This window comes from Psammomys obesus, unplaced genomic scaffold (assembly GCF_907164565.1).
Source record: "Psammomys obesus unplaced genomic scaffold, mPsaObe1.curated_primary_1811, whole genome shotgun sequence".
Lineage (NCBI taxonomy): Eukaryota > Metazoa > Chordata > Mammalia > Rodentia > Muridae > Psammomys > Psammomys obesus.
Window position 1 is genome coordinate 6,743,600 of NW_026585987.1, and position 23,337 is coordinate 6,766,936.

At 39.1% G+C, this 23,337-nt stretch overlaps 1 protein-coding gene across 2 annotated transcripts in view; it reads right to left on the minus strand.

Annotated features, from left to right (window-relative positions):
- Nadk2 (NAD kinase 2, mitochondrial) overlaps nt 1-23,337 on the minus strand; it is a 40,975-nt gene that overhangs the window by 5,788 nt on the left and 11,850 nt on the right. Inside the window, exons 2-9 of one of the 2 annotated variants that reach the window (XM_055601035.1) lie at nt 22,143-22,231; nt 21,228-21,316; nt 20,333-20,414; nt 15,075-15,158; nt 13,952-14,085; nt 9,582-9,660; nt 6,746-6,811; nt 5,433-5,528 (exon numbers count right to left, since the gene is read on the minus strand). In XM_055601035.1, the coding sequence (XP_055457010.1) occupies nt 5,433-5,528; nt 6,746-6,811; nt 9,582-9,660; nt 13,952-14,085; nt 15,075-15,158; nt 20,333-20,414; nt 21,228-21,316; nt 22,143-22,231 (719 nt within the window). The remainder of the gene's footprint in view (nt 1-5,432; nt 5,529-6,745; nt 6,812-9,581; nt 9,661-13,951; nt 14,086-15,074; nt 15,159-20,332; nt 20,415-21,227; nt 21,317-22,142; nt 22,232-23,337) is intronic. The other variant, XM_055601036.1, reaches the window with a different exon arrangement.

The window sequence follows — 23,337 nt, forward strand, 5'->3', positions numbered from 1 at the left end:
TAAAAGCACACTAAAAATGAGACATGCATGATATATGGAACATATAAAGAATCGTTAAAATTAAGACAACTGCAAACCAGTGGTTAAAAACAATATATATTTATATATATATACACACACACACACACACATACACACACACATATATTGGCATGAATGTCGGAGGGAAATTATCCTTCTACTTGATAGGAATACAGAAGTTGCAACTGGAAAGCAATTAAAGACTGCAAAGATTTGAAATTAACAAAGAACCCTAATCTGATAAACCCGGTGAGAACGCAAGTGTATCTCGACACAGACGATGCAGATTGGACGCTGTCTTCAAGCTAACTGCTGCCACCCACGGGCACAAACATGTATCCCTTAGCTGAGGAGAAGGAACAAAGCTCTCGCTAAGCTCTACAGCCCCATGTCCTACTCCTGTGGGACATGTTTGCATATGCAAAGAAGAGATTTCTTCAGACACTCTCCTCCCCATTCACATGGTCAGATTTCCATGTTTTAGCCCCCTTACTATGTAACATGTCACTAAGTACTATCTAAGGGAACCCGCATCCCTGAGGACTGAGGCTGTGAATAATATCTTCAAGCCTGACTGACCAGACCCCCACAGGAACAGCCCATGCTCTTCCCTCTTCTGCAGCTCAGTACAATAACCTTAGTCACCACATCAGAAATAGCAGAGCCTCAGAATGGCAGGAGCTTTCCTCCCTGCAGAGTGACTAAAGGACAGCCACCTGTCAATTAAGAATGCCCACAATGTGCTGGTGCCATGGTGTACTCCATTAGTCCCAGCACTCAGGAGACAAAGGCAGGCTGTGAGTTTGAGGCCAGCCTGGTCTTCAAAGTGAGTACAGGACAGCTAACACAACACAAAGAAACCCTGTCTCAAAACAAACAAAAACAAAAAAAGTGCCCAAACTGGACTTTATGAGAGCAAGAAATAAGCTTTTAATGTATTACACCATTAGGATAGGGGTTTTCTTCTGTGCAGCAGCTAGCTTACCCAGAGTCAGACATCTCCATACATCTCATATTCAAAACAAAAACTGAGGCCAAATTAAGTTTTATTCTCTGGGGATTAAAACCAAAGCTTCATATATGCTATGTAAGCATGACCCAGGTTTGGTTTTGTAACTATAAGTGGTTGGCAACTGTTTCCTTAATAGTTACGGCAGGAGTAGGTCCAACATGAGTCCATATGTAGTCCTTCTCTGGTCTGGTGGGAACTGTAGGAAATGGTGATGACCTTGACTTGAAATACTCAGAAGGTGCATGGCAGACAAATTCCAGGTATTTCTGCTATAGTCCCAAAGTTAGGAAGAAGCATGTTCCGGCTCACAGAAGCTACAATAAAGTTCATTGTAAATACTGTTGGAAATGATTATCAAATGCTAATATTCCAGTTTTGGATTAAAATATATTTTTACAATGGAAAAAAAAAAAACAACTTTTATTCTCTACCAAGAATAAGACAAGATCAAGAAATACCATCTTAATCTTTCCCTTCACATAACAAAGCTACTAAATGGTTTATCAAGCTCTCCTGACTCCCCAGACTGTACGCCAATCATGTTATTATGCCCTTTCCTAGAAAATACTGTGGAAGAAAAAAGGGGGAGAGATTTCCAGAAACCATTTCTAATTCTCACTTTTGATTTTAACAGATATGCTCACCATTTTCAGCTGAAAAGATGTTTCCAGGTTCAATGAAACCTGTTCATTGTTGCACCCCTAGTTTAACTTATGAACTGGTTAAAAACTAATGTTGCAGCATGTGAGATGATCTATTTTTTACAATTGTTTGTTGATTTGGGGGTGGGATGGGAAGGGCACACATACTGCCACACATATGGAAGCCAGGGAGCCCCTTTCAGGAGTTAGTTCTCTTCTTCCACCATGTGAGCCCTGGGGGCTAACCTCAGGTTGTAGTGTACTTAGTGGCACGTGCCTTTATCCAGTGAGCCATGCTACCAGCCTGGCTTATGAACAAAATGAAATGACGTCTGAAAATCACTGCAGAATAGCATGAAGTTAGGTTAAGATCGGTGTATACAGAAAATGATATGGGGAGTGGACTTACCCCTGAGTTCCTGGGGATTCGTAACACTGGTTTCCCTTTGTCTATGTTTACATAAATTAAATGTTCTGTAATAAAACGTTTTAAAAGTCATGCTGAAAAAGTAGCAAATGATCTCTACATTACACAAGCCCAACTTAAAAGCCACATGAGAGCTGAGCGTACTGCTGTACCCCTGTAATCCCAGTGCTCAAGGAGGCAGAGGCAGGCAGATCGCTGTAAGCCTAAGGCCAGCCTGGTTTAAAAAGTGAGTTCAGGACAACCAGGGCTACACAGAGAAACTTTTGTCTCGAAGAAACAAAAAACAAAACAACAACAAAAAGTGGCACTTGATAGGGGACATTTTAAATGTTGTTGTGAGGCAGAGTCTGTCTATGTAGTCCCCAAGTGCTTCAAACTACCATCCTCTTGCCTCAGATTCCCAAGGGCTGGGATTTTAGGAATGCCACCACATACCGCAGAGATCATGGGTTTAACAGACACTGTGTGTGCTGTTTCTAAGAGCATCCATTTATTTAAGGAAGATTTGAAAATATATGTACTAGGCACTATACCCTGCTACATAGAAAAATTGAACAGGAGACACCTGATTTTTGTCAAAGATGCCAAAACCATACAATAGAAAAAAGACAGCATCCTCAACAAATGCTGCTGGACTAACTAGATGTCTACGTGTAGAAAAAGAATGCAAATAGAGCCATACTTATCACCTTGCACAAAACGAAAATCTAAGTGGATCAAAGACCTTAATATAAAACCAGACACACAAAACCTGTTAGAAGAAAAAGTGGGTAAGTGCCTTGAACTCATTGACACAGAAGACAACTTCCTGAACAGAACACCAACAGCACAGGCTCTAAGATCAACAATCAATAAATGGGACCTTATGAAACTGAAAAGCTTCTGTAAAGCAAAGGGCACTGTCATCAAAACAAAACGACAGCCTACAGATTGGGAAGGATCTTCACAAACCCTATATCTGACAGAAGACTAATATCCAGAATATATAAAGAGCTAAAGAAGTTAAAGAGCAACAAATCAAGTAATTCAATTAAAAAATGGGGTACAGAGCTGAACAGAGAATTCTCAATAGAGGAATATCGAGTGGCAGAGAAACACTTAAAAGAAACGCTCAACATCCTAGTCATCAGGGAAATGCAAATCAAAACGACCCTGAGATTTTACCTTATACCCATCAGAATGGCTAAGATCAAAAACTCAAGTAAGAACATATGCTGGAGAGGATGTGGAGAAAGAGGGACCCTACTCCATTGCTGGTGGAAATGTAAACTTGTACAACCACTTTGGGAATCAATCTGGCGCTTTCTCAGACAAATAGGAATGGTGCTACCTCAAGACCCAGCTGTACCACTCCTAGGCATATATCCAAAAGATGCTCAAGTATACAACAAGGACATTTGCTCAACCATGTTCATAGCAGATTTATTTGTAATAGCCAGAATCTGGAAATAACCCAGACACCCCTCAGTTGAGGAATGGATACAGAAATTGTGGTACATTTACACAATGAAATACTACTTAGCAACTAAAAACAAGGAAATCATAAAATTTGCAGGCAAATGGTGGGATCTAGAAAAGATCATCCTGAGTGAGGTATCCCAGAAGCAGAAAGACACACATAGTATGTATTCACTTATCAATGGATATTAGACATATAATATAGGATAATCATACTAAAATCTGTACACCTAAGGAAGCTAATCAAGAAGGAGGACCCTGGGTAAGATGCTCAATCTTCATTCAGAAAGGCAAATGAGACGGACATCGGAAGAGGGAGAAAACAGGGAACAGGACAGGAGCCTACCACAGAAGGCCTCTGAAAGACTTCACCCAGCAGGGTATCAAAGCAAATGCTGAGACTCATAGCCAAACTTTGGGCAGAGTGCAGGGAATCTTAGGTAAGAAAGGGGAGATAGAAAGGAAAGCAGAGATAGAAAGACCTGGAGGAAACAGGAACTCCACAAAGGGAGCAACAGAACCAAAAAGCTGGGCACAGAGGTCTTTTCTGAGACAGATACTCCAAACAAGGAGATAACTTAGATAACAAACATGGAGATAACTTAGAACCCCTGCACAGAAGTAGCCCAAGGCAGCTCAGTATCCAAGAGGGTTCGTTCCCCAATAACAGGACCAGGGACCATCTCTGACATGAACTCAGTGGCTGGATCTTTGATCACCTCCACCTGAAGGGGGAACAGCCTTGCCAGTCCTGATGAGACCTGATAAACTATGGTCCAATGGAAGGGGAGGAGGACCTCCGCTATCACCGGACTGGGGAAGGGGCATAGGAGAAGAGGGAGGAAGGGTGGGATTGGGAGGGGAAGGAGAGGTTGCTACAGCTGGGATACAAAGTGAATAAACTGTAATTAATAAATAAAAAGTAAAAAAAAAGAACAGGAGGAAAAGAAAAACACTAGCTACCCTCTCAAATTCCTCAAAGTGTCCAATCTTGTTGGGTAGCACCAGCATGTTAGACTAGTAACACACAGGTGCTATGCCAGCACTAAGGGACGGTGCTGAAGGACCAAAGGGGATCCATTCATTGTGCTTATGAAAGGAACTGGGGTTGATGGCAACTTCCTACAGAGAACAGCATTTGAAGACTGGATGCTTTCACCATGGAACGAAAGTGGAGTGTGTTCAGAAATTTAAAACAGGAAGAAGAATTGAGCAAAAACAAAAGGCTCAAGGAGAGCAAGGTGTGTGCTGAGAATTACAAGCAGTCTGGGTGTCTGCAGAAGGCAGATGGGGAAGGGGAGGGTCGGGCAAGGAGAAAGAGAGTGAGATGGCCAAAGACACATTCTACCAGGGTGCTGGTGTCAGACTAAGCAGCCAAAGTGTTAAAGCGAAGAGAGGACTTTCTCTACGTGTATTTAGGACTATCCCTGTACTTTACAATCATTTCTCTGTTAGAGCTGTTTAGTTGCAAGCCAGGAGAAAAAGAGGCCAGAGACAAAGAATATCTACCAAAAACCCGGCGCCCAGACCAAAGCAGCAGAAGTTGAAAAAGCTGGCAAGAGTTGGAAAGGGCAAAGAGCAGGGTCAGTTTGTGTGGAGGGGAGAGCAAAGGACAGCAAGAAGGAGAGGGTGATTTTATCAAGTAATCTTTTTCCTCTAGAAACAGAGTCTGGGTAAACAGTGATGGAAGTGAACAATGCATGGAACACAGGGAAAAAAACCTGAAAACAGGAAGATCAGCATTGAATGTGCTGAACAACAAAGCACTGTCCCTGCACATTAGAAGACTCAGATGCATCCATATAATATATGAAGCGAATTTTGTTACTTAAAAGTTTACACACCTTGAAAGGCAACATTCCAAGTTACTCACCAGGCCTTTGATCCTGTTCCAGTACATAAATTGAGCCCCGAACTCTTCTGCTTTTCCCATGGGCCATCATCAACTGATATCTCATAATAGGAAGCCCTATGAATTGAAAACAGAAAGCTGTGTTTGCTGAGCTGTGTGAGGCCTTCAAAGTTCATGAAATCTAAGTAAGCCAGCTTGACCCAGACTCTGACTCAATAGGTACAGACATCACCGTGCTAATTCCACTGCTGATTAAGTGAAAAAATTAGAAGGAGAAACCGTTTGTTTATCTACATGCCTTTCTGATCTAGATGCCCCCTTTCCTATCAAAACAATGTTTCAGACAGGGCTTGTCCATTTTTCTATCAGTGCTGCTTCTGCTCTTATGGAATCTACCATACACAGAACTTCCTTTCAGCGTTCAAACAATTTCATCTTTAAGTGGTATCATTTTTGGCACCTATTCCTTGACATAACAGCATCTAGTTCTTTGTGCTAAGCTCTTATTTAAGTCATATGCTAGTATACCATTTTAAATGGTAGCAGCTAACAGATAAAACTGTAAAGAAAATTCTCAACCAATTCAATCCCAGCAGACAAAACTAAGACTCAAAAGTATAATTTCTTACAACTGACATGTTTTAGAATATTCTATAAATGTGAAATCAAATGAGTTTTATGACACCAAAAAAAAAAATGACACTATTCTTTAAATACCAAGTGAATGACAGAAATAACTTCTGAAATATATAAAAGCCTACTGTGTAAAACTCTTATTCTAAAATAATGGTGTCACTGACAAACACTAGACTGTTTCTTCAGCAAATTAAGAAGTTAAAGCCTTAATAAAATATAGGTTTTCAAAATAAGTTATTAAACACTCATGTAAACAGTTATACTACAGTGATTTATTTCTCATTCTAACTCATTCAACATCTTCTCCAAGATCCTAATAAAGTTTTACATGATGTAACTTCTTTTTCTTTCTTTCATTACTGTTCTCTATAAAGAACGGGCCTAATATTCACCTTTAATCTATTTCACAGGTCAGTTATTTCTTCTTTGAAAAAGCACATTAGAAGCCTATTTTGCACAGACAAGCCAGCCAAATTCCCAGCAATGTCTGCTACTGTGCTAGAAAGAAGCAAAGAGCAGTGAGTGAAGAGTAGAGAGGATCAGAAGTGAACAGGAGAAAATTAAAGCCAGGTGAGAGATGTTGAGCCCAAAATGATAAGCAAATTTAGTGTCATTCTACATGCAAGTTTATTGGGATTAGTTAATTCATAGAATTTTTGTTTGGGAGAAATTATTTTTAATTCAGCAATAAAACTCACAGTCCCTTTAGATTGGGTATATTTCTTCTTAAATTGTCCACTGCTACAGCCCAACAATAAGGCATTCTAGGTTAGAACAGACAGAAAAAGAAAAAAAAAAAAAAACATGGACTTTTAGAATGTTCTTCAATCTAAGAACATTGAAAGTGAGGCAGGAAAAACATTGCTGCATTTCTTTTCTTCCAAGCAAAGTGCGTAAGGTTCCAGGGCACAGAAAAGCCTCAACACGGGGCCTGGGATCAAGAATTAGCTAACGGGCTCAAATAACAGTTTTGCTTCTACATAGCTATGCAACCTACACAAATTATCTGATCCTTCTGGATCTCTCTACTGTCACTGACAAAACAGCTACCTTCCTCATGGGGCTGCTATGAGCACTAAGTAATAGAATATAATACACACAGCTTGACAAGACAGCAGACGCTTAATGTGTTCATGTTCGTTTTGCCTAAGGGTCTAGTTATAGTTTTAAAAAAAATTAAAAAAAAAAAAAGGCCCTGAAGCCTCCAAAATAGTTTCACCATGTTCAACGCCACAAAGCTGAACCACTGCTTGCTTATCTTTCTAAAGATCTATGGAGAGACATCAAAGAACAAGAAGCAGCAGCAGCAGACATCATCTGAGCGACTTCACTGACTCCCAGCCTGTCATCTACTCTGTTTTCCTCCTCTTCTACATTATCTCTCCAATGAATATAAAGTGTGCAACAGCCTGGAGGTGGCAGCTCCCTGCAGCTACCCATACCTCCTCCACAAAGCACAGGGTAAAGTAAGCCACAAATGTCTTCTCACAGTAAACATGGACTCACACATCTGTTTCAGTTAATGGACACTCTCTGGTGCCTTTCTCATCCTCTTTTATACATCATAGAATATATCATAATCTCCATATTATGTGAAATATGACATGCAGAATGAGACACAACTTTCCAAATGGATAGATCACATATCTCACTATGTTAAAATAAGTACATTTTACACTTAGGTACTTATACATCTCCTGTAAATATTTAATTTCTTAAAAGAATATTGTAAAGATTTAAAAACTTATGTTTCCACCAACCTCCAAAAACTTAATGTACCATTACATTTTGAATACATATCTTTGTATCCCAAGTGGCTTACACATGGTATATAACAAACACACAATATGTTTTTACTGAATAAATATTATATAAAATAAAATAACCACAATAATTCAGAAGGATTGTTCAATTAATTCTGCCTCATTAGTCCTCACCATTTTAATGTACATTGGATTTACAATAAAACTATTGGCACTGTAATAGCTAGAATGTGGGTGTCACTTTCAGTTATGGGGAACCTCTCTCTTCACAAACTTATGAAAGGATATGACTTGCAATAACAAGAACTAGCAATGCTACATAAATTTCAATGACACGGCTCTCAAAGAATTGTGTGGGTATGGTACCAACATGGTAAGACATGAACTCAGCTCCAGTCCCCATATCTAATTTATACAATCTACAAAATGGAGAAACTAAGCATAAAGTACTACAATGGAACTGACTTTATTCCATGGTGGGCATGGTGGTTTAAAGGTTGGGAAAAAAATGTTGGTATTCCAAAGCTGTTATATTTAGGTCTCAGAAAACACATTATCGGTAATAATATATATCCCACAGTTTTACATGAAATTAATTTTCACTAACAATGGTGATATCTATTTGTGTGTGCACACGTGCACCAGTGGGACTTAATCCTAGAGATTTACACATGCCAGGCAAGGATTCTGCCCCTGACATTAACTCCAGCCCTTAATAAAGACATTAAACTGTCAATACACTTGCCTTATGGTTACGCTGAACACTGAACACAACAACATAGCACGGTCAAAAAGGCCTTATCTGAAGCACCTGTACTGAACACCAGGCAGACATAAAATAAGGGGTGTCCTGTAACCAGCCAGCTCAGACTAGCCAAAGATATTAGTACCACAAGTGACAAAAGTGGGCTGAGACAAAATGACAAAGTAAGGTGAGTTATTAATTTTATAAGCATAAGGCCACAATAGTGAAATGCAATGTGTGATTCATAATTGGATCCTATATAAAAATAAGCAAATAAGCAAATCAGCCTTAAAAACATTAATAAGCAGAGATATGTTTTCCTCCTGAGCATGTGTGTATGTTTATGTATGTACAAGAAGGGGAGAGAGATGCATGTGTTCTAAGAGAAATAGTGTGTATGTGAGAGAAAGTGTGTGAGAGAATGTGTATGTGTGTGAGAGTTGTGTATATGTGTGAGTGTGTGTACGAGAGACAGAATGTTTACGTGTGAGAGAGAAGTCTGTACTGTGTTGTGATGGGAGGGTCAGGAAGAAGGAGGGGAAGACGGAGGATGGGAGAGATCCAGGAGGTGCGTAGGTCTTCACTATGTCGCCCAGACATGGCTTCAAGCTCCTGGGCTCTAACAAGAGGCTCCCCGCTCTGTTAGAGGCCTCCTGAGCAGCTGGGTCTAGAAATGTGCTACTACACTCATTTTTAAAAGAGAATTATAATACAGACTACCTAGGAAACGTGTGGGTTACCAGCAAATGTATGCTTCATACCTCACACTCCTAGGCCTTTAGAAATCATGTTTATGATAAAGGTACTGGGAAGGAATGCAGGAAGGACTATGAGTAACTGCTGAATGTGAACTTTCACTAAATTTTCCCTCATAGAATATTTTATTTCCTTGGTTATCAGCATGTATGCTGGCCTTGGAAGTAATTTTGTTGAATAATTAACTTCTACTACCTATAGCAGTACTTCTTCAAGCCAGGCCTTAGGAATCACTGAATTCTACATTCAAGATCACAAGCTACAAGGTACCTTGAAGACAGGCTCTCCCCAATGAAGATTTCATTGAGTGCTCTCACTGGCAAAAGCTGAGGTCCTGAAGCCTCGGATCCTGCAGAAGGTGAGAGGGCCAAGAGAGTTCCTTGAATTTCAGAACTATTAAATATAAAAAGCTCATAAAACTCCTAAGTTTTAAAAGCATCGTATTCTTTACTACCAACTAACACAATCATCTTAAATCATTTGGAAGATAAAACCTAAATCACCTAGTCTGTACCAACAAATCAAACTTCTGGCTCTCCAAAATAATTTAAGTACATGATTAACTGAGTCTTATCTGGAAAGCGTTAGAGAAGGAGCTGATCAAACACTTGTGAAGAAGCACCACCCTGGATTCTGGTCACAAGTTACCTGCATGGTTCACACTGGAAACCAACCCAGAAAGATCAGTTATGTCAGAAGCCACGCCTACAATGTCTCACTGACATGACTGCACAAACTTGAGCTGAACAAGGACAACAACTATGAAGCCCTAACCCTACAGAAAGAACTCTAGGCAACTAAGGAACACTGAAAGCAAACAAATACTCTTTGCCAGGGGAGAGCACAGCAATTGGTTATCCAATACCAAATGCTCTGCCCTGAAAACATACTTGCAAGTAACAGACAGACAGAGCACATTATATTTAGGAATGTACATGTGTATATTCATATACACTATGCATATAACAACCATTAATGAAAAATGAGGCTATGAATTTGAAGAAAAAAAAAAACAAGGAGGGGTACATGTGAGGGTTTAGAGGAAGGGAAGGAAAAACATTCTAATCGCCCATCCAAAATATTAAATATGAAAAGAAAGAAAAAAGCAAGAAAGGGGGGGAGAGAGACAGAAAGAGAACAGTAGATTATTTTTTCAGTAAGGAAGCCTCAATAATGTTTTCAGGAATGTCAACGTTAGAAAAAAAAATCTGTAAAAACCCCAATATTCTGTTTAATATGTTTAATCAAGTAAGTGTTCTCCATCACTATAACAGAAAACCCTTAAAGTATTTTCAGTATGGGGGATTAAATTGATCTTGTCACCTTTGAAGAGCTCCCTTCACTTTTTTGTCCTTTATCAATTTTCAAGCGGAAATGTCAGCCCCATCCCCTCTGTGTCATTAGTAGCAGTACTGAAGTTAAATGTCTTGCACTAGGTAAACATTATGCTGAGCCTGATGGCCAACTGTCGGGCAGAGTGAATGGAATTTTAGGTAAGAAGTGGGAAATAGTAAGAGCTGGAGAGGACAGGAACTCCACAAGGAGAGCAACAGAACAAGAAAATTTGAACACAGGGAACTTCCCAGAGACTCATACTCCAACCAAGGACTATTCATGGAGATAACCTAGAACCACTGCACAGATGTAGCCCATGGCAGTTCAGTGTCCAAGTGGGTTACCTAGTAATGGGAAGAGGGACTGCCTCTGACATAATCTGATTGGCCTGCTCTTTGATCACCTCCCCCTGCGGGGGGAGCAGCCTTACCAGGCCACAGAAGAAGACAATGCAGCCACTCCTGATGTGATCTGATAGACTAAGATCAGAAGGAAGGAGAGGAGGACCTCCCCTATCAGTGGACTTGGGGAGGAGCATGCATGCAGAAAGGGGAGGGAGGGTGGGATCGGGAGGGGAGGAGGGAGGGGCTTATGGGGGGATACAAAATGAATAAAGTGTAATTAATAAAAAATGTAAAAAAAAAAAATTATGGCCAAAGTTAATTTTTCCCTTCCATCCACACTTCCCCTATTTCAACACTTATCAAGTCCATCCAGGTTTACAGTAGGCAGCCTCCAGGCTCTAGCCTGCCATCTCCGAGTCACACATCCCATTATATCCCACGGGGGGTGGGGGGGGGGGTGATAGGGCCAAAAGATACAACATGAACGTTCTACTCTGCACCTACTTCTGAGCCTAGGTTAGAGAAGACACTGCACTTCTACCTTGCTGTGTGTGTCTCTGGCTCTGTCTGTCTGTCTGTCTGCCTCTCTCTCATCTCACTCATGTGGGGTAAGGCTGGAACTGAAGCTTCTATGACAACCACATGAGAAGCAGCAAGTGAATTCTCCAGTCCCAGTCATATCTTCAAGTACTGTTGTTCTGCTAGAAAGCTCAAATGTCACAGCATGAGGAACCCCAAACCAGAACTAACCAGTTAAAGATGTTTCTGGATTCTGAGCTTCACATCCTGTGAGATTATAAATGTGTATGCCTAAAATGCTAAAGATTGGAGTAGTCTAGCAATAGAAATCTAACTCACATTAGAGACTGAATAGACTGCGCCACACCACCACCAACACAACTTCTGACCTCTGAATCTGCTTATTATATAAGTCTGAGCACATGTTTTTTTTATATCAAAAAGGCTAGTTTTCTTATTTCTTCTGGATTTTAACCTCATAAGCGGAACTACATATTCTTTTGGCTATAAAGGGTTCCTGTGACAATACCAGGAGTTCTTTGATCAATTGTTATTTGCCTGCTTTGTCAACTCAACAGAATAAACCTGACATATCAAGTCCTGGGAATACAGGAACACACCACCACACCTGGCCAAAGAGCCTTATTCAGGATATTCTGTGTTTAACTAAATTTTATTGTATTCAAGGCCATAAATCATTTACCTTTTGATATTATCCCACTCTGCTTCATGACATAGCCACAACCTCATATTTGACAGTTTGACAAATGTACAATGCTAAAAACTTACTGTTTGGATTATTTTTTCTTAAATAAAATAATTATTTTTAGAACTTTTTAGGTCTTATTCTCCATGGATTCTCCGTAAAATGTTCAGCTAACAGCAGAGATTCAACAAATATTATTAGTAAATATGAAATCTTGCTATCTGTGTAATTTTCTTAAATATGGACTTACCTTTCCATTTGAGTTTCTATTTTCCATTCCATAGCGTGTGGTTTTTCTGCTTTTGTTTTGGAGTTTGTTTTGTTGTGAAGACAGGGTGTGGTGGTTTGAATAGGAATGGCCCCATAGACTCCTGTGGTTAAATGCTTGGCCCACAGGAAGTGGCACTACGAGGAGGTGTGGCCTTGTTAGAGTTGATATGGCCTTGTTGGAAGTAGTGTGTCACTACGGTGGGAGGCTTTGAGGACTCCTATGCTCAAACTATACCCAGTGTGGCATACAGTCTCTACCTCCGAGTGCTGGGATTAAAGGTGTCACACTTGCCCAGGTTTTAAATAGATTCCGATGATCCAAACTCCATTCCTCACACTTGAACATAAATGCTTCATCCGCTGGGCCATCTCCACAGCCCAGCTTCTTTAGTGAGAGAGAAAATAAAATTTCTAGCTACAATTAAATCTTACTTGAACTATGAAAGATTTTCAAAACTAGTAATAGAAATTCATGTATATTTAATACCTCAAAAGACTTACAAAAGCAAACCATTTTGTTTCTTTGTTTTCCTTGAGACACCGTTTCTCTGTGTAGCCTTGGCTGTCCTGGACTCCCTTTGTAAAAACCAGGCAGCAAATGATTTTTTTAACAGAAAGAGAATCTTTCCAACAGACATGAACTCAGACTTTAGAAAGGGAGATGGCATAAAGGGAGGGGAGGTAAGAGGAAGGGACTGGGAGAAAGGGAGGGAGTAGAAGCTCCAATAGGGATATAAAGCAAATTAATTAATTAATAAAAAGAAATAAGAAATATGCTAGTACAATGCTTTCAATCACCATGACACAAGCAGAAAGAGGGTGTGGTGTGGGGGTTAAAAAGGCATTCCTGAAATTACCCAGAAATATGTCAAAAAGAAGAAAAGTATCTTTTTATAACAGTCCATGATTATTTCTTTGGGAAATAATTATTGAAAACAATAAAGTATATGACAAAATTAAAATTCATAAATTAGAGCAAAGCTGAATATTTACTTTAACCCTCATACAAAACAGTTGCAAATTGCCATCTGTCAGGATTCTCCTTAATCTACTTCAAATAGCAATCTCAAAGCTGGGATGCAAAATTTTCCAAGAAAGATTTTAATCAACAACTATAGTAAATACAGTTAAATACAAAGAGCGAGAGAGTTAAGTATACTTATAACTATAGTATACATATAACACATACTTATGAGAGTCCCAGTCAATTTCTATGTCTCCCTTTTGACTTGTCAAAGGTCTTTCCCTAAGTGTCAACTATCCTGCCAGGTATTTAATAATTCATCCCTAATCAACTAATTTCAAAACTGTCCTAGAGAGAGAGTGCTACTTCTTTAGATTCTAATTATTAAAAAAAAAAAAAAAAAAAAGCCAGCAAAAGTATTTTCTTAGGAGTTATTAGTGTTACTAGAAGCAAAGTAAATGTAAATCATTGCTTCAAAACGCCCACTCTCCACCCCACCTACTTTCATCAACTCTTTCGATGTTGAAGGCTCGGCTATGCTGACTCAAGCTCAGCTGCTGTTCATGAAGGTCCACAGGAGTGGGGTTTATGCCAGTCCCTTCCAGGTACAACCTGATACGCTGCCTCCACAGCCACCTGAAAGTGAAGAAAGGAAGGAAGGCCAGTGGAGTAAGGATCAGACATTATAACAACTAGGCAAACTGACAAATGGATATGAGAAGGTAATTATAGGTTAAGCATGCACTGGGGAGGTAGAGGCAAGCAGAACTCTGTGAGTTCAAGACCAGCCTAGTGTACTAGGCTAGTTCCAAGTAGCTAGTTCCAAGACAGCCAGACCTACATAGTGAGACCCTGCCAAAAAGGAGGGGGGAGCAGCTAATCATTCCGTGAATAAATTATAGCTCAAACACCTAAAGCCCACAGGTCCCTACTGAAGGCTTTGTGTGCGCATGTTACCTCTCCTCCCAGCTTATATAAAACCCACAAGCTAATCTGAATTAAAATCTTACTAATAACCCATTAAATCCATAAAAGCTAGACATAAACATCTACCACAGAAGGCAAACAGTACCCAATTAAGGTGAATATATTTGACTAAAGTCCCCCAAATTTTCAAAATTGTTTTTAAACAAATATAGAAACCATCCCACCATCCACATCTCCAGCTCTGAGAAATACTTCTTTAAAAATCCCATCCCACTGCTTAAAAAACACTTCACAGGTAAGAAAAAGACACTAGGAACTGATTAAACATGCAATCCTCCATTTGTACAAATATAAAATTGAATCTTCAGTTTTACCAAACAGCTTGAACTATAGCTCTCTACCAAATGATAAGAACATGTATTAATAATAAGACTTTAAAAAGTGAGGGTGACATCACTCTCATTGAGGGAATAAAATCTTCATTTGCAATTATACACCAAGTACCATTCATCATGCTTTCTCTACTGTCTTCTTACTGGACTAGAAGACAGGAGAGATCAGTGACTGACTCCCTGCATTCTTCACAGCTACTTTTGTTAACTATGAAACACCCCAGTTTTCTGCTTGTCCTCTTTTTGAGCAGCAGCAGCAGAAGCACATCTTTATCAAAGACTCAAATAAGAGTCGGAAATTCCTACCTGAACTCACCACGAGAGAACTTCTGTAAGGCTTCAGGGAAGGAATGTGTGTATCGCACAGGCAGGCATAAATGACCTTCAGACCTGTGAGGTAAGGGCACAATGCGCAGGTGGTTCAGGGCAGAGGAAAATGGGTAGAGGAGAAAAAACTCAGAGCAGCACTAAACAACAAAAACTAGAGACCAATTTTTCTAAATTTCAACCCTAAACATCACTTCTGCCACAAACAGAAATACTCTGTTCCAATAATAACAAAAACACTGAATTAATCACAGTCCACAACCAGCTTTAATTACACCTATGTTTACACACTATAATCACTAAAAATAATAACAAAATTCCACTACCAATCACTCTGTCAACTCACCCAGTGGCAGAGTGGGATCCTTGCCTTTTACCTCTAAATTACCTAACTATTACCTTCAAATAAGTCACATTACAATTGTTTTCTTATTTCCAAATTTTTGATTAAGCCACCAGCCATGAAGGTTATTCTGAAGAATCAAATTGTGAAATGTGAGAAATCCAATTATGAGAAAGCATTTCAACTACTTAAGATATCCTTAAACAAGAGTTGAGAAAACTCCTCCCCATATAACCTTTCATTTACTGAAAAAGAAAAAAAAAAAAAAAAGTAAAAATGAACTTCAAGAAATTCACAGAAGCCAGGCACAGTGGCACATGCCTATAATCCCAGCACTCAGAGGTAGAGGCAGATGGATGTTTGTGAGTTTAAAGCCAGCCTGGTCTACAAAACTGGAAGGATGCTCTGGGGTTAGAGTATGCACTGCTCTGGTAAAGGACCAGAGTTCAGTTCTCAGCACCCATGCCAGATAGCTCACAACCATCTATAATTCTAGTTCCAGGGGACCTATATCCTTTTCAGAGTCAGATGGCCGCGAACTCACATGATTATATCCCAAACAGACACATGTTCACATATACACAATTAAGAATAAAATCTGTAAAACAAAAAGTAAAACTTATAAAGTGGTAAGATTCCTTTTAAGTTGGTGCAGGACAGCGACACAGAAAATGTCATTATCAGCATTCTTATGGTGCTCTAGTCTAGAAGAAATGGCCAAGTAGACCTGGCAAAACAAAGACTTGATAATAAATTAACTAATTGTAAAATGTAAGTTATGAGTGGAGAAAGAAGTTTTGCAAAGTACAGTTAATAGATTTCTTCATGTACAGAGATAACAGGTAGGACCTCATTGGGGGGGGGGGGTCCTTTGAGACAAAGTATCACAGATTGCTTACAACTCTGGGTGCTGGGATCTCAAGCCTAGACCATTAAAAATTAATTAAACTAAAAAATAGTTTATTAAAACCACTAATAGTTTGCACAATGTTTACTAAGTAAAAGGTAACATAGTAATTTGATTAAAAAAAAAATATCTCCTTGGGTTAAGTGCAATTCTAAACTACTGTCCACAAAAGGTGACATTCTCTCAAGGGGCCATACACTCAGACATCAGCTTGGGCTCCAGGTATCTGAAGGCCTCACTTAGGCTACTAGAGCCATTTCCAAGATTGCTTAAGGCTGAGAAGCTAGTGCCAGCTACAAGCAGGAGGTCTCAGCTTCTCTGATGTGAGCCTTTCTTCAAGGGGGTACCACAGTGACCTCAGGCTCATGGTAACTGACCAGTTAGTGAGTAATCCAACACAGAAGCTGCAACGTGTCACTTAGAAGATGGCTTAGAATTTTCAGTGTCACTCCAGTTCACTGGCCTCACTGGCCAGCCCTGACTGAATTAATTGGAGGGCAAGATCGAAGCCACAGAGGGTGAGAATATTAGGAGGCTAAGGGGAGCTGACACTATGGCATTCAAAGGCTAATCCTTTACCAGGCTCAGCAGAGTACATGGAAGAAGGAAGAGAACAACTGAATGATAACGGCCTTTCAGGTGGATCCATGAGTGAACCATCTTAAGGCAGATGTTCTGGCCCAAAGGAAGGCCTCAGATGCCTGCAGCCCTAGATGACCTCTCTGACCTCACGACAAGGTAGTAATACAGCTTTCCTTTTTCTCCATTTTCTACTTTAAAGCAAAAGAATTATCAGTTCTTTGATTTGTCCTCTTGCCTCCATGGCCAGATCTAAGGCCTCAGAGTTTAGTCAACTCTCACAGGTTTTATGGTGCTTTGTTTGGTTTCATTTTTAAGAAACTACAGTTCAACCATAAAATCACCTAATAACCTCTTATCTTAATTCTATAAAAACAGGTTATTAAGAATCTCTAAAACCCACATGCATCCACAATGAAGAGACTCAAAGGTTAATTACTAAACTAATGATCTCACTTTCTTAAACTCGGAGAACATTAATTCAGCTAGGTTGAAGTCCCAGGCCTGCTTACTACGATCTTTTAATTATATTCATTATTCAAAGTTTCCTGAATTCTATGTATAAAACTTGTTAATGTTAGAGAAATTAAGATACAAGGTCCTACTCAAAAGAATTAACAGTATAACAGAAGAGACTGCCTAAGGATGAGCCACAGCAGTACAATTTTAGACTCCATCTTGAGGGAATAGCCAGGGATACTCTTGGCATTAGCACAAGCACACTCTTGGCAGAAGAACATGAAATGCATGAAAATAGCACAGGCCTTCTGGAGAATGCTCTCACTCCTTGGAATCATCCACCACCTCCTATGTCAACAAAGCCTCTGGCCAGAGCCAAAGCTTCCTAAGGCAGTCTCCCACCACAGTGGGAACAGACACGCATATGGTTAACGTTCACAATGAGCCTTTCAGAAAGATTCTGGGCTGCTCCTAGAAGTTTAAATCTATGTATGCATTTTTCAACTGAAAAATATATAGTGCCCATAAGTATATGAGGATAGATGAGAGTAGAAGAGCCGATAAGCAACAGATGGCCAAAGACTGGATATATTCGCTAAGAGGTTTGCAATGCATCCTAAAGATCACAGGGGAATTGTAAAACATTTTAATTAAGGAGTAACAGTAATCAGACTTGCACTTTAAAAAGAGAGTAGGAGTTGTGTTATAGCTCGTGTGTAAAATGTCCTCTACCACCTTCTATGTTTGAACACTTGCTCACTGAAATATTTTCAACAGAAGCCTATGAAGACCTGAGCTATGTTTAGTGGCAGTGAAAATGGTAAGAGATGAACTCAACGGTGTCATCTGAACAAGGCCCAAGCATGGTCAAGTCAGTCTATCTAGCATGGACTGGAAGGCGTTCATAAGCCCTAGCTCAAACTCAAGAGCTATGGAGAATTGACGGCTTCTGGGAAAAGCTGAGTCAGTCTTCTATTAGTGTGTGGCTGGTGGGTCAACCACACTCCAGGACAGCCCCACACCCAGAAGTATTTGGACAGCACAGAAAGAATTAATTAAGTTATTAAAAAAAGACAAAAAGTTGTTGACAAGGTGGAGATATGGAGGTAGATCGGGAGGAACTAAGGCAAATATGAATTCATCTAAAAACTTTTGACAGGTAGAATCAAAGGTATAATTACTAGAATTTGATGAGGGAATAAGAAAGAAATCACAACTTCATCACAGGTAATGGTTCCACTTCACAAGAAAGAAGCAAAAGAGAAAAACAGTGATCATTTGTAGACAAGCTGGCTTTTTTTTTTTTAATACATCTGATGAAACACCAATTTCCTTGAACAGCATGAAAAAAGAAAAAAAATAACAGGAGATTAGGCAGAAGACAGTCAGAACCCACCAGATAACGAGTCTTGTGACTCAGTGAAGGGTGACTAGTTCCCTGAGAAAAAGGATCTACGTGGCAAAACTAAAACATCAGAGGAAAGGCAGGGCGGGTTAGGGATCACATTTAGAACCTGACTTCCTCGGGCAGAATGGGGGTCAATGGAAAGCTTTGAGAGACAGTATGAAGCATCACTGACTCGCGGGCACACTTAGGACGAAGATGGAAGCAGAAAATGTTCTAGACAACAAAGCACAAAAGGAGTCAAAATATAATTGTGAAAACAGCACTATAGAACAGTGACCCAAAAGAAGTTCCTTTAAAAGAAATAGATACAAAGAAAAAAATCAAAGGTAGAGAAAAAAAAGAATTTTACAAATGCCAATAGAATAAGGGAGGGCTATGTTTAAATCCTCAAATCAAGAAAGACAGCACCTGTATATACTGTCTACTGGGTTCAGGGATCACTGGTCTCTTCAACAGTATCAGTGAACTGGTTGAGGATGAATCCAGAAAAGGCACAAAGGTTTAGAGCTGGGAAGTGAGAACACAAGCTACATTTGGGCTCAAGGGAAGAAAGGAAACAGTAACTGAGATGCAGCTCGGGAAGGAAGCCCAGAGAAGTCTTGGAAAGGTGAGAATACAGGCTGAGAGGTATCACGAGCAAAGGGGATGGGTGACAGGAGATCTACCTTCATGCCCTCTGTGAATGTGGGGAGGGCTTTCTCAAGGGAGAAGAGGACACAGAAGGTACAAAAGTGAGCAGCCCTGGCGTAGGCAAAGATCCCATGAGCGGTTAAGATTAAGCTGGAAGTGCTAGCAAGCCCAAGTCTCTAATATTTTTTTAAGCATAATATAGAAAGAGAATAATGACAAGCTGATCTAGAATTGAGCAAAAAGACAATGATTTAGAAATATTTAAGGAGCCACCAAAGAAATAAATAATATGAAGAAAACAGCGAAGACCCAAGCACTGAACAATGAAGGGCAGATCTATGGGGATGAGGGGGTAAGACTGCTATTAAGAGTGTGTGTTCCTACAAATGAGATTATGGAGCTGGAAAACTCCAGATGAATTTTATTAAGTCCAGTTATGGTCATGGCTCTAAATGGCTGGAATACACAAGAGTTAATGTCAGTAAAGCTGGTGAAGAAAAGAAAAAAAAAAGTTTTCCAAAAAATGAAACCAATGCACAAAGTCCCTTCAGGCCTGACCACTATTAAGAGATATGTAGGGAACGGTGGGTACACATCAGTCTTCCAAATGTATCGGCAATCACTTGGTCAACTGTGCATTTTTCACTGAATTGTTTTTGGAACATGTTCTGAGGTTCACTGCAGCCAGGAACAAAGAAGCTTGCACTTTAACATCATGCAGTGGAATTAAAATCAACAGAGCCCTACATCATGACTACACAGAGAAAATAAAGAATAGCTTAGAAAGTTTAAGAAAGTTTAAGAGTCATCAAAAGTAGAGACATACAAAACAAAGTGGAAATGTCTACATGTAGAACACTTAAAAAACTAGCCCTACAAACCAGACACAAAACAAACATGCTCTCGCTTACCTTTCTGGATCAGTGTTGACCCCAATGACAGGTTTAAGTCTGTCCAGGACTTTACTTGCTGCCAGAAGCATCGTGCCATCACCTAATACAGAGCAGGAGACACAACCAGACTTGTCTTATAGAGCAGTTTCAATATCATCTTCAAAACCAGGAGTTTTCTTTTAAACCCTACCCTCCCAGCCAGATGCCACTGCTTCCCCTCACCCATGCCTGCAGTGCTGTGCTGTGCTGTGCCTGTTATAATGAGCTGTCTGTTTACCTGTGCTGTGCCTGTTCTACCTTGTTGTTTCTATTGCACTGATTCAAGATTTCAACAGTGGCAAGACTGGCAGAAAAGTATTTACGGTAGAAGGCTGCTAGAAGCTGTCCTATACTTTAGGGCTGTTGGCAAAATTTCTCGCCTTAGTAACCCATTAAATGACAATAATGCTACCCAACCGGACATCACTGGCCAGGATTCAGCTCTATTCCCAAACATCGCCTTCCCTGGCTTATAAAACCAGTCCAAAGATTATGAAAGTTCAGTAAAAAATATCCAACTATGGCCAAATTTAATATGCTCTCGCCAACAACTACTTTCAATTTAAAGCTGGGAAAAACTAATAACAAAACTCAAGAAAAAGGATATTTTGGTATACTGGGCCAAACAATGATAACCTCAATAAACTATCACTATTGGCTCTTTATTATGACTGTCATAATTAAACCAGAATACACTAACAAATCATCTTTTGAATTTAAAATTAAGACTGAAGAACACACAGGGAAACTCACAGCATGGAGAATTATAAATTAACTAATACTGAAGAATTCTAAATAGAGAGTCCAGGTACCTGGAAATAGCATGCACCCCAAAGCACCCCCAGCCCCAGCACTGTCTCTGGGAAGCAGTTACCTCCTGCAGCTATGACGGCGTCTGCCCACCGGACAGTCTCCTCATCATACTCCCTCCGCTTTACCAGACGAACCTCAATTCCTTCATCCCTAGGATAAGAAGTTGCACACCGTTTTCCACTGGTAACATATCTAAGACAAGGACATTTTCTAAGAGGCAGATTACTACCAAAAAAAAAAAAAAGTAAAATCTTTGTTGTAGAAACAAATCTAGGTGTAGTTTATAAAGTTAGCTTATAAAGCCAATTAACTATGACAAGCAGGAAGCAAAAAAATAAAAAGTGACGACCAAATCTCCATGTGCCTTAAAACAAATTTTAAAACCACTGACAGTAACACTGATTGGTCAGAATTTCACTTTCCTGTTTCTCATGCTGAAGTTTAATATAAAAATGTTTTTTATTTATTATGTTAAACATATATACTCATTATAAAACCAAAAAGCAACGAATATTCAAAAAATATTCATTCCGTGGCACACACTCAAAGTAGTTGGCATGCTCTTAGTTTCTTATTTTATAGTCCCTTAAACTTACTCAATAGCAAACCAAAGATTCTACGAGGGTTATTTTTAGATACAAACAATAATGTAATGAATTATCATACTTATTACTCTGTTCCAAGAAATAAAACTTTACACATACAGTGTTAGCCTACTGTGTACTGAACTAGCTACAGAAATAGTACTTCCCTAGTAGACAGATTTACTTAAAATATTTGAATTTTAAGAGTAAGAAAAAAATTCCTTAGAATATTATAAAGTCAGATCTTTTAACCTCAATATTATTTTTTGGAAATGTGGTTTTTGGGGGTTTTTGTTGTTGTTTTGCTAAAAATCCTGAGAATCAGATGCTAGTACAAATAAGATCAGAAATCCAGAATATAAAATCTCTTAAGACCCCATCCATGAACTTACCGCAAACTGTCAATTATATGTTCTACATTTTTGGTGTGAATATGATGTCGCTCAAGTAGTCCACTGTAGCTTGAGCCTTTCAATGCAAGCTACCAAAACAAAAGAAATGCTATTTTTACATCAAATATTACATATAATACGTTGTCATTTAAAAACTACGTAAGATAAAAAAAAATTAAAGGCACATTTTAATAACTGTCTATCTATGAAACCTACAAGTTCAAATTCAACTAAAGGCCAGATTTCAGAAAATCATAAGCTGATTTTAATATCAAACACAGCATTAGGATTCCAACAGTTTCCAAAAGGTACATTCAATATGGCTTTTTAAATGCCTTTACCAAATTGCATGAGGCCATCTAAAGGCCAAAGACAAGCTATCATTGTTAAAGGCAGTTGGCTGACCTATGATCCACTTGGATTTGCTCCTCCAGTGTCCACATTTATGGACCCTAACTAGAATTTGCCCTGCATCATCTAAACAAAGGGCTGTATAGGTCTCTGAGAAAGGGTAACTTCCACATACATAGAAATATATTCTTCAAGCAGTATTCTTCCTAGTTGATTCGAGTAATATTTTATATCTATCTTACCATTAATTACCTCTAAAGACTTAAATAATCCGAAAAGGAAAATATAAAGTAGGTGCGCAATATAAAATCAAAATATTATCATTACATAATTACAGAGTAAAACTACTAAAAAAACGTGATATGTATTTTACTTTGGGGAATGGCTGAATCACAATCTCACTGTGAGGCCTCAAAGTGAAATTCTTTCCTCAGCCTCCCAGGTGTTTGTAGTTCCAGCATGTGCCATCACGCCTGGCTTGTGTTTTACTTTATTAAAAAAAAACATATATTTTGACAACTGTATCTTGCTTCTTCAAGATTACAAACATAACACTAATGTGGAAGGCATTTTAAAAATAAAATCAAATACCTTTTTCTTAAGAATGATTACTGATAATATTTTGGTAATATTTTTCCCAGTCTTTACAAATTCAGGGTTAGGAATTCTTTAAAGTATTTTCTTCTTCTTCTACCACTTAAAGAGAATTGTATGGGCCCCAAAAGAAAGAGTGAAGGAAAACATGTGGCTATTGTGAAAATTAATCGATGGGTGCTAAATTATATCAGAGAGCCATACAAGCTGAATTACTGCCCATTATATGATTATAGTAATTATGTCCACG